Source organism: Salvelinus alpinus, chromosome 23, assembly GCF_045679555.1.
Source record: "Salvelinus alpinus chromosome 23, SLU_Salpinus.1, whole genome shotgun sequence".
In the NCBI taxonomy this organism is placed as follows: domain Eukaryota; kingdom Metazoa; phylum Chordata; class Actinopteri; order Salmoniformes; family Salmonidae; genus Salvelinus; species Salvelinus alpinus.
The window spans coordinates 6,238,424-6,251,090 of record NC_092108.1 but is presented as its reverse complement, the minus strand read 5'-3'; the positions used below and the strand labels follow the sequence as shown (position 1 = coordinate 6,251,090).

The 12,667-nt window shown below is 42.9% G+C and overlaps 1 protein-coding gene across 1 annotated transcript in view; it reads left to right on the top strand.

Moving 5' to 3' along the window:
• LOC139550125 (collagen alpha-1(XI) chain-like) overlaps window positions 1-12,667 on the top strand; it is a 182,867-nt gene that overhangs the window by 64,598 nt on the left and 105,602 nt on the right. The window contains exons 7-10 of the mRNA XM_071360770.1: window positions 2,183-2,296; window positions 9,674-9,973; window positions 11,101-11,163; window positions 12,434-12,475. Coding sequence (XP_071216871.1) covers window positions 2,183-2,296; window positions 9,674-9,973; window positions 11,101-11,163; window positions 12,434-12,475 — 519 coding nt within the window. The remainder of the gene's footprint in view (window positions 1-2,182; window positions 2,297-9,673; window positions 9,974-11,100; window positions 11,164-12,433; window positions 12,476-12,667) is intronic.

Below are 12,667 nucleotides of genomic sequence, written 5' to 3'. Positions count from 1 at the left end.
ATACTATAGTGAGTGGTTACCTCTCTCATGTTGATACTATAGTGAGTGGTTACCTCTCTCATGTTGATACTATAGTGAGTGGTTACCTCTCTCATGTTGTTACTATAGTGAGTGGTTACCTCTCTCATGTTGATACTATAGTGAGTGGTTACCTCTCTCATGTTGATACTATAGTGAGTGGTTACCTCTCATGTTGATACTATAGTGAGTGGTTACCTCTCTCATGTTGATACTATAGTGAGTGGTTACCTCTCATGTTGATGCTATAGTGAGTGGTTACCTCTCTCATGTTGATGCTATAGTGAGTGGTTACCTCTCATGTTGATACTATAGTGAGTGGTTACCTCTCATGTTGATACTATAGTGAGTGGTTACCTCTCAAGTTGATACTATAGTGAGTGGTTACCTCTCTCATGTTGATGCTATAGTGAGTGGTTACCTCTCTCATGTTGATACTATAGTGAGTGGTTACCTCTCTCATGTTGATACTATAGTGAGTGGTTACCTCTCATGTTGATGCTATAGTGAGTGGTTACCTCTCTCATGTTGATGCTATAGTGAGTGGTTACCTCTCTCATGTTGATGCTATAGTGAGTGGTTACCTCTCTCATGTTGATACTATAGTGAGTGGTTACCTCTCTCATGTTGATACTATAGTGAGTGGTTACCTCTCATGTTGATGCTATAGTGAGTGGTTACCTCTCTCATGTTGATGCTATAGTGAGTGGTTACCTCTCTCATGTTGATACTATAGTGAGTGGTTACCTCTCATGTTGATGCTATAGTGAGTGGTTACCTCTCTCATGTTGATGCTATAGTGAGTGGTTACCTCTCTCATGTTGATGCTATAGTGAGTGGTTACCTCTCTCATGTTGATACTATAGTGAGTGGTTACCTCTCTCATGTTGATACTATAGTGAGTGGTTACCTCTCTCATGTTGATGCTATAGTGAGTGGTTACCTCTCTCATGTTGATACTATAGTGAGTGGTTACCTCTCTCATGTTGATACTATAGTGAGTGGTTACCTCTCATGTTGATACTATAGTGAGTGGTTACCTCTCATGTTGATACTATAGTGAGTGGTTACCTCTCATGTTGATACTATAGTGAGTGGTTACCTCTCATGTTGATACTATAGTGAGTGGTTACCTCTCATGTTGATACTATAGTGAGTGGTTACCTCTCTCATGTTGATACTATAGTGAGTGGTTACCTCTCTCATGTTGATACTATAGTGAGTGGTTACCTCTCTCATGTTGATACTATAGTGAGTGGTTACCTCTCTCATGTTGATACTATAGTGAGTGGTTACCTCTCTCATGTTGATACTATAGTGAGTGGTTACCTCTCATGTTGATACTATAGTGAGTGGTTACCTCTCTCATGTTGATACTATAGTGAGTGGTTACCTCTCTCATGTTGATACTATAGTGAGTGGTTACCTCTCATGTTGATACTATAGTGAGTGGTTACCTCTCTCATGTTGATACTATAGTGAGTGGTTACCTCTCATGTTGATACTATAGTGAGTGGTTACCTCTCTCATGTTGATGCTATAGTGAGTGGTTACCTCTCATGTTGATACTATAGTGAGTGGTTACCTCTCTCATGTTGATACTATAGTGAGTGGTTACCTCTCATGTTGATACTATAGTGAGTGGTTACCTCTCTCATGTTGAACTATAGTGAGTGGTTACCTTCTCATGTTGATACTATAGTGAGTGGTTCCTCTCATGTTGAACTATAGTGATGGTTACTCTCATGTTGATACTATAGTGAGTGGTTACCTCTCTCATGTTGATACTATAGTGAGTGGTTACCTCTCATGTTGATGCTATAGTGAGTGGTTACCTTTATGTTGACTATAGGCTATAGTGAGTGGTTACCTCTCATGTTGATACTATAGTGAGTGGTTACCTCGCTCATGTTGATACTATAGTGAGTGGTTACCTCTCTCATGTTGATACTATAGTGAGTGGTTACCGCTCATGTTGATACTATAGTGAGTGGTTACCTCTCTCATGTTGTTACTATAGTGAGTGGTTTCCTCTCTCATGTTGATACTATAGTGAGTGGTTACCGCTCATGTTGAAGCTATAGTGAGTGGTTATGAGTCGTTATCATCCCACTATTTTCTACCTTTTCCATCTTCTTTCTTGTGTTTTATCATGAATGTACAGGCTGGCGCTGTGGATGCAGCCTCTGTGGATGGAGAATACACAGCCTATGACTACGGTACGGTGGACAGCGATCAACCGGCTGAGAAGCCTACAGACTCAACCTCTCCAATCCCGGTACATACTTCCTCATGTTTAATGACACTTTTATCACTAAATGTTAGATGATTTACTAAATGTTATGTTATTTACTAAATGTTAGATTATTTACTAAATGTTAGGTTATTTACTAAATGTTAGATTATTTACTAAATGTTAGGTTATTTACTAAATGTTAGATTATTTACTAAATGTTAGGTTATTTACTAAATGTTAGATTATTTACTAAATGTTAGATTATTTACTAAATGTTAGGTTATTTACTAAACTACAGAGTTTAACTCAGTTGGCTGTGTCCCAAAGTGCACCCTATATTCCGTATGTAGTGCATTACTTCTGACCTGAGCCTACTGTATGTGGTTCTTATCGTCAGTAGTGCACTACTTCTGACCTGAGCCTACTGTATGTGGTTCTTATCGTCAGTAGTGCACTACTTCTGACCGGAGCCTACTGTATGTGGTTCTTATCGTCAGTAGTGCACTACTTCTGACCTGAGCCTACTGTATGTGGTTCTTATCGTCAGTAGTGCACTACTTCTGACCTGAGCCTAGTGTATGTGGTTCTTATTGTCAGTAGTAGACTACTTCTGACCTGAGCCCACTGTATGTGTTTCTTATCGTCAGTAGTGCACTATATAGGGAATAGGGAAGACATAGGGCTTGTGTTTCTCTGAAGGAGGATGGACCTCCTGGTTCCATCAAAGTAAAAAAATATGATCCGAAATGACAAAGGCGGAAACAATTTTAAAACATGTAGGATTATTCCACCAGCTGAGCCTCCAGACAGAGAGTCGTCAACGTTATATATGGTGGTTTGATGTATGTGGCTTATGAATTGCCAAAATGCTTGCCAATACCACATGATGTAATATGAATACCTCATGTTATATTCTGATGAGAACATTCCTTTGTCTCCATTAACTCCGAGGCCATTTTGGATACGATCAAATGGCTGGTAAATACTGAGGCTTAGTGTATAGTATTCTCAAAGAGATTGTTTAAGAATTTAGACTTAAAACGGTTTTAAAAGCAGCTCGGTGGTAAAAACGCAGGTCGTCCTTATGCGGAAACTTATTTATGAACCTTTCTGAACTCATCATCCAATTTAGAAATGACAAAGCCCTCAGCTTGCGATCTCCGAGTTAGAATATTAGATATTACAAAGCCATCAGCTTGCGATCTCCGAGTTAGAATATTAGATATTACAAAGCCCTCAGCTTGCGATCTCCGAGTTAGATTATTAGATATTACAAAGCCCTCAGCTTGCGATCTCCGAGTTAGATTATTAGATATTACAAAGCCCTCAGCTTGCGATCTCCGAGTTAGATTATTAGATATTACAAAGCCCTCAGCTTGCCATCTCCGAGTTAGAATATTAGATATTACAAAAGATCAAAGAACCAACGATGGATGTTCTTTTTCCTTGAATTCACAAAAAACGTTGTTTGGCGTTTTTCAACTGTTTCCAACATGGACCCTATTACCCATAGGGCTCTGGTCTAAAGTAGTGCACTATGTAGGGAATAGGGTTCCATGGGGCTCTGGTCTAAAGTAGTGCACTATATATAGGTGCCCTTTGGGACAGAAACAACTCTTAAATCTGATCTTGATATAAAATTAACTAATAGAACTCTGCCAGCTAATGATTTGTGACCAAAGGGGTTCATCCCATCTCCTCTTGGTTGTTGTGACCAACAAGGTTCATCCCATCTCCTCTTGGTTGTTGTGACCAATGGGGTTCATCCCATCTCCTCTTGGTTGTTGTGACCAAAGGGGGTCATCCCATCTCCTCTTGGTTGTTGTGACCAAAGGGGTTCATCCCATCTCCTCTTGGTTGTTGTGACCAATGGGGTTCATCCCATCTCCTCTTGGTTGTTGTGACCAATGGGGTTCATCCCATCTCCTCTTGGTTGTTGTGACCAATGGGGTTCATCCCATCTCCTCTTGGTTGTTGTGACCAATGGGGTTCATCCCATCTCCTCTTGGTTGTTGTGACCAACGGGGTTCATCCCATCTCCTCTTGGTTGTTGTGACCAATGGGGTTCATCCCATCTCCTCTTGGTTGTTGTGACCAATGGGGTTCATCCCATCTCCTCTTGGTTGTTGTGACCAATGGGGTTCATCCCATCTCCTCTTGGTTGTTGTGACCAACAGGGTTCATCCCATCTCCTCTTGGTTGTTGTGACCAACAGGGTTCATCCCATCTCCTCTTGGTTGTTGTGACCAACAGGGTTCATCCCATCTCCTCTTGGTTGTTGTGACCAACGGGGTTCATCCCATCTCCTCTTGGTTGTTGTGACCAATGGGGTTCATCCCATCTCCTCTTGGTTGTTGTGACCAATGGGGTTCATCCCATCTCCTCTTGGTTGTTGTGACCAATGGGGTTCATCCCATCTCCTCTTGGTTGTTGTGACCAATGGGGTTCAACCCATCTCCTCTTGGTTGTTGTGACAACGGGGTTCATCCCATCTCCTCTTGGTTGTTGTGACCAACGGGGGTTCATCCCATCTCCTCTTGGTTGTTGTGACCAATGGGGTTCATCCCATCTCCTCCTGGTTGTTGTGACCAACAGGGTTCATCCCATCTCCTCTTGGTTGTTGTGAACAATGGGGTTCATCCCATCTCCTCTTGGTTGTTGTGACCAATGGGGTTCATCCCATCTCCTCTTGGTTGTTGTGACCAATGGGGTTCATCCCATCTCCTCTTGGTTGTTGTGACCAATGGGGTTCAACCCATCTCCTCTTGGTTGTTGTGACCAATGGGGTTCATCCCATCTCCTCTTGGTTGTTGTGACCAATGGGGTTCATCCCATCTCCTCTTGGTTGTTGTGACCAATGGGGTTCATCCCATCTCCTCTTGGTTGTTGTGACCAACGGGGTTCATCCCATCTCCTCTTGGTTGTTGTGACCAACGGGGGTTCATCCCATCTCCTCTTGGTTGTTGTGACCAATGGGGTTCATCCCATCTCCTCTTGGTTGTTGTGACCAACAGGGTTCATCCCATCTCCTCTTGGTTGTTGTGACCAACAGGGTTCATCCCATCTCCTCTTGGTTGTTGTGACCAATGGGGTTCATCCCATCTCCTCTTGGTTGTTGTGACCAATGGGGTTCATCCCATCTCCTCTTGGTTGTTGTGACCAATGGGGTTCATCCCATCTCCTCTTGGTTGTTGTGACCAACGGGGTTCATCCCATCTCCTCTTGGTTGTTGTGACAACGGGGTTCATCCCATCTCCTCTTGGTTGTTGTGACCAATGGGGGTTCACCCCATCTCCTCTTGGTTGTTGTGACAACGGGGTTCATCCCATCTCCTCTTGGTTGTTGTGACAACGGGGTTCATCCCATCTCCTCTTGGTTGTTGTGACCAACGGGGGTTCATCCCATCTCCTCTTGGTTGTTGTGACCAATGGGGTTCATCCCATCTCCTCCTGGTTGTTGTGACCAACAGGGTTCATCCCATCTCCTCTTGGTTGTTGTGAACAATGGGGTTCATCCCATCTCCTCTTGGTTGTTGTGACCAATGGGGTTCATCCCATCTCCTCTTGGTTGTTGTGACCAATGGGGTTCATCCCATCTCCTCTTGGTTGTTGTGACCAAAGGGGTTCAACCCATCTCCTCTTGTTTGTTGTGACCAATGGGGTTCATCCCATCTCCTCTTGGTTGTTGTGACCAATGGGGTTCATCCCATCTCCTCTTGGTTGTTGTGACCAATGGGGTTCATCCCATCTCCTCTTGGTTGTTGTGACCAATGGGGTTCATCCCATCTCCTCTTGGTTGTTGTGACCAACGGGGGTTCATCCCATCTCCTCTTGGTTGTTGTGACCAACGGGGGTTCATCCCATCTCCTCTTGGTTGTTGTGACCAATGGGGTTCATCCCATCTCCTCTTGGTTGTTGTGACCAACAGGGTTCATCCCATCTCCTCTTGGTTGTTGTGACCAACAGGGTTCATCCCATCTCCTCTTGGTTGTTGTGACCAATGGGGTTCATCCCATCTCCTCTTGGTTGTTGTGACCAATGGGGTTCATCCCATCTCCTCTTGGTTGTTGTGACCAATGGGGTTCAACCCATCTCCTCTTGGTTGTTGTGACAACGGGGTTCATCCCATCTCCTCTTGGTTGTTGTGACAACGGGGTTCATCCCATCTCCTCTTGGTTGTTGTGACAACGGGGTTCATCCCATCTCCTCTTGGTTGTTGTGACCAACGGGGGTTCATCCCATCTCCTCTTGGTTGTTGTGACCAATGGGGTTCATCCCATCTCCTCCTGGTTGTTGTGACCAACAGGGTTCATCCCATCTCCTCTTGGTTGTTGTGAACAATGGGGTTCATCCCATCTCCTCTTGGTTGTTGTGAACAATGGGGTTCATCCCATCTCCTCTTGGTTGTTGTGACCAATGGGGTTCATCCCATCTCCTCTTGGTTGTTGTGACCAATGGGGTTCATCCCATCTCCTCTTGGTTGTTGTGACCAATGGGGTTCATCCCATCTCCTCTTGGTTGTTGTGACCAATGGGGTTCATCCCATCTCCTCTTGGTTGTTGTGACCAACGGGGGTTCATCCCATCTCCTATTGGTTGTTGTGACCAATGGGGTTCATCCCATCTCCTCTTGGTTGTTGTGACCAATGGGGTTCATCCCATCTCCTCTTGGTTGTTGTGACCAACGGGAGTCATCCCATCTCCTCTTGGTTGTTGTGACCAACGGGGTTCATCCCATCTCCTCTTGGTTGTTGTGACCAACGGGGTTCAACCGATCTCCTCTTGGTTGTTGTCAATAATGGGGTTCATCCCATCTCCTCTTGGTTGTTGTGACCAATTGGGTTCATCCCATCTCCTCTTGGTTGTTGTGACCAAAGGGGTTCATCCCATCTCCTCTTGGTTGTTGTGACCAATGGGGTTCATCCCATCTCCTCTTGGTTGTTGTGACCAACGGGGGTTCATCCCATCTCCTCTTGGTTGTTGTGACCAATGGGGTTCATCCCATCTCCTCTTGGTTGTTGTGACCAATGGGGTTCATCCCATCTCCTCTTGGTTGTTGTGACCAACGGGAGTCATCCCATCTCCTCTTGGTTGTTGTGACCAACGGGGTTCATCCCATCTCCTCTTGGTTGTTGTGACCAACGGGGTTCAACCGATCTCCTCTTGGTTGTTGTCAATAATGGGGTTCATCCCATCTCCTCTTGGTTGTTGTGACCAATGGGGTTCATCCCATCTCCTCTTGGTTGTTGTGACCAAAGGGGTTCATCCCATCTCCTCTTGGTTGTTGTGACCAACGGGGTTCAACCGATCTCCTCTTGGTTGTTGTGACCAATGGGGTTCATCCCATCTCCTCTTGGTTGTTGTGACCAATGGGGTTCATCCCATCTCCTCTTGGTTGTTGTGACCAACGGGGTTCAACCCATCTCCTCTTGGTTGTTGTGACCAACGGGGGTTCATCCCATCTCCTCTTGGTTGTTGTGACCAACGGGGTTCAACCCATCTCATCTTGGTTGTTGTGACCAATTGGGTTCAACCCATCTCCTCTTGGTTGTTGTGACCAATGGGGTTCATCCCATCTCCTCTTGGTTGTTGTGACCAAAGGGGTTCAACCCATCTCCTCTTGGTTGTTGTGACCAATGGGGTTCATCCCATCTCCTCTTGTTTGTTGTGACCAATGGGGTTCATCCCATCTCCTCTTGGTTGTTGTGACCAATGGGGTTCATCCCATCTCCTCTTGGTTGTTGTGACCAAAGGGGTTCATCCCATCTCCTCTTGGTTGTTGTGACCAAAGGGGTTCATCCCATCTCCTCTTGGTTGTTGTGACCAATGGGGTTCAACCCATCTCCTCTTGGTTGTTGTGACCAATGGGGTTCATCCCATCTCCTCTTGGTTGTTGTGACCAAAGGGGTTCATCCCATCTCCTCTTGGTTGTTGTGACCAAAGGGGTTCATTCCATCTCCTCTTGGTTGTTGTGACCAATGGGGTTCATCCCATCTCCTCTTGGTTGTTGTGACCAAAGGGGTTCATCCCATCTCCTCTTGGTTGTTGTTGTAGTTTCCCCGTCTTCCTTTGAGCTAAACCATCACATAAACGTAGCCCTTAATTCAATGAGAGACATTCAGGGGTAAAGTGAGACAATATGGATGCAATGCAACCAACACATGCCATATATCTGCAACACATTATGACACCGTTATGAGGGTGCAGGTGAACAAGTCTACACAACCCAGGACATGAATGAATAAATAAAAAATAGTTTTGAAGTTGAGGAGAGACAGAAAACAATGTCTGCGGTGAAGAAAGGTATTTTTGAAAATCAAATCAAATTGTATTTTTTTATTGAACTGTAATGGAACAAAGTGTGCTTTTTTTTTTACAACAGAATAATTTTCATAACATGAAATAGATATTCTTACCTCCCCTTCCTCTGTTGGTTGATCTGGAATTATGATTTAAACACGTAAAGGACCGTTTTTTACGCCTCAGATTAAGACTACTCTTTAACTAAAAAGCGTGTTGGCCGTAGGATCCTCTGTTGAAAATGTTTTTTCCAGGATCAATAGACTTAATCCATCTCTGGGAAACCGAGCCCTTCATTTTAAACTGATGTAACCCGTGGTCATGTTTATATGTGTAAACGTGTGATTAAGAACAAATCAAATCAAATAGATGTATGTTTTATTGTCACATACACCGGATAGGTGGAGTGAAATGTGTTGTTTTACAGTATGTAAAAGTATGATACGTTTGTTTTGTCAGCATGCTGTCTAAACTAAGACCGGCATCTGATTATCGTTGTCATACCATACATGACATGAATCATATGACAACAGTAACTAAAGTAGTATGCTGTAGTCTAGACTCATAAAGATCTGAGAACAGACTATTGGTAGTCTAGACTCATACAGATCTGAGAACAGACTATTGGTAGTCTAGACTCACACAGATCTGAGAACAGACTATTGGTAGTCTAGACTCACACAGATCTGAGAACAGACTATTGGTAGTCTAGACTCACACAGATCTGAGAACAGACTATTGGTCGCCTAGACTCATACAGATCTGAGAACAGACTATTGGTCGCCTAGACTCATACAGATCTGAGAACAGACTATTGGTCGCCTAGACTCATACAGATCTGAGAACAGACTATTGGTAGTCTAAACTCACACAGATCTGAGAAGAGACTATTGGTCGCCTAGACTCATACAGATCTGAGAACAGACTATTGGTAGTCTAGACTCACACAGATCTGAGAAGAGACTAAAACAAATGTTTTTAACTGTGATTCACAATCACATATTACTCTAAATAGAATAAATCATGTGAAAGTTATTCAATAAGTTACCTATTCCCATGCGTTGTCCTCTCTCTAACCCCAACCCTCCATGTTCCCTCCCCTCCTCACAATGACCAATCAGAACTATGACGAGGAAAAAGTTGATGATTACATCACAGGCGTGGAGAAGGTTGGCGCCGACCCTACGGCTACCGCAGAAACCGGCTCAGACACCAAAGGTCCCGACCCCGGCGAGAACTCGTACGATTTTAAGGAGTATGATCTGAAGGAATACGGCGACACCAAGGAGATGAAACAGACCTACGAGTACGGGGATTATGGAGACTATGGTACTGGCGAGGCCAAACCCACCGCCTCTGTCTCAGGCTATGAGGATGAGTTTGGGCCCGGTATACCCGCTGAGACCGAGACAGAGTCTAGTGTAAGTACTGTGGCTTTCGATACTCATACAGTGGCCTGAGTGTACACACACTCGTATCACAAAGACTAGTACGAGTACTGTAAGTTACTGGGTCAGTTATTGGGTCAGTTACTGGGTCGGATACTGGGTCAGTTACTGGGTCAGTTACTGGGTCGGATACTGGGTCAGTTACTGGGTCAGTTACTGGGTCAGTTACTGGGTCAGTTACTGGGTCGGATACTGGGTCAGTTACTGGGTCAGTTACTGGGTCAGTTAATAAGTCCGTTTCTGGGTCAGTTACTGGGTCAGTGACTATGTCAGTTACTAAGTCAGTGACTAAGTCAGTTACTGAGTCAGTTACTGAGTCAGTTACTAAGTCAGTTTCTGGGCCAGTTTCTGGGCCAGTTACTGGGTCAGTTAATATGTCCGTTTCTGGGTCAGTTACTGGGTCAGTTACTATGTCAGTGACTAAGTCAGTGACTAAGTCAGTGACTAAGTCAGTTACTAAGTCAGTTACTAAGTCCGTTTCTGGGTCAGATAATAAGTCAGTTATTAAGTCAGTTACTGAGTCAGTTATTGGGTCAGTTACTAAGTCAGTTATTGGGTCAGATAATACGTCAGTTACTAAGTCAGTTAATAAGTCAGTTACTACGCCAGTTACTAAGTCAGTTACTAAGTCAGTTATTGGGTCAGATAATACGTCAGTTACTAAGTCAGTTAATAAGTCAGTTACTACGCCAGTTACTAAGTCAGTTACTGGGTCAGTTACTTGGTCAGTTACTGGGTCAGTTACTGGGTCAGTTGCTAAGTCAGTTACTAAGTCAGTTATTGGGTCAGATAATACATCAGTTACTAAGTCAGTGACTAAGTCAGTGACTAAGTCAGTGACTAAGTCAATTACTAAGTCAGTAACTGGGTCAGTAACTGGGTCAGTTACTAAGTCAGTTACTGGGTCAGTTGCTAAGTCAATAACTACTTTTTCAGCAGTTATGCTACTACAATTAGCGCAATGACATGCTAGCTGTTCCCATAGACTTCCAGGCATTAGGCCACCGGCTAACTACATGAGTATATGGGAAACACTGTATTTCGTTGACAACTCAGTCAAATATCAACCAATATCTGGTGTCTTTCACTGTTGTTTTCAGATGGGAGGAAGAGGATATGGTGGTGAGAAGGGAGAGAAAGGAGAACCCGCCATCATTGAACCCGTAAGTCAAAGCCTGTATTACTGTTTTACTGTAGAACTAGGTCATATCACTACTGTAGAACGAGGTTTTACTGTATAACTAGGTCATATCACTACTGTATATCTCGGTATTATCACTACTGTATAACTAGGTCATATCACTACTGTATATCTCGGTATTATCACTATTGTAGAACTAGGTCATATCACTACTGTATATCTCGGTATTATCACTACTGTATATCTCGGTATTATCACTACCGTATAACTAGGTCATATCACTACTGTATATCTCGGTATTATCACTACTGTATAACTAGTTATTATCACTACTGTAGAATGAGGTATTACTGTATAATTAGGTATTATCACTACTGTATAACTAGTTATTATCACTACTGTAGAATGGGATATTATCACTACTGTATAACTAGTTATTATCACTACTGTATAACTAGATATTATCACTACTGTATAACTAGTTATTATCACTACTGTATAACTAGATATTATCACTACTGTATAACTAGTTATTATCACTACTGTATAACTAGATATTATCACTACTGTATAACTAGTTATTATCACTACTGTAGAATGAGATATTATCACTACTGTATAACTAGTTATTATCACTACTGTATAACTAGATATTATCACTACTGTATAACTAGTTATTATCACTACTGTATAACTAGTTATTATCACTACTGTATAACTAGTTATTATCACTACTGTATAACTAGTTATTATCACTACTGTATAACTAGTTATTATCACTACTGTATAACTAGTTATTATCACTACTGTATAACTAGTTATTATCACTACTGTATAACTAGTTATTATCACTACTGTATAACTAGTTATTATCACTACTGTATAACTAGTTATTATCACTACTGTATAACTAGTTATTATCACTACTGTATAACTAGTTATTATCACTACTGTATAACTAGTTATTATCACTACTGTATAACTAGATATTATCAGTACTGTATAACTAGTTATTATCACTACTGTATAACTAGTTATTATCACTACTGTATAACTAGGTCATATCACTACTGTATAACTAGGTACTAATGATTTATCAGCTGAAAATGTGTTTACTTAGCCATAAACACATTTTTACAGAACATAATTTAATACAGTTTCTCCTGTATGGACTCCCCAGTCCTTGTTTCCCCACTCCTCTACTTTGTCTCCACTCTGCAGTGTGTAGATTTATTGCCGTCTCTGAAGGCTACTGTATTAATTGTTCCCTCTCTCTCTTCCCTCTATTCTAGGGGATGCTGATTGAAGGACCCCAAGGAGCCCCCGGCCAAGCTGTGAGTATCACGTTCTCTCTTTCCCCCCTGACCCTCTCTCTTTCCACAGATGGAGAACTGCTGAAGAGAAGAGGGGGGAACAAACTATATTTATGAAAAGTGCTTTAGTCCTCCTGAATGAACCTGTAAAGAAAGCGGAGAAAGAGAGTGAGCGAGGGAGAGAGAGAGTGGAGAGAGAGGGAGAGAAAGGGA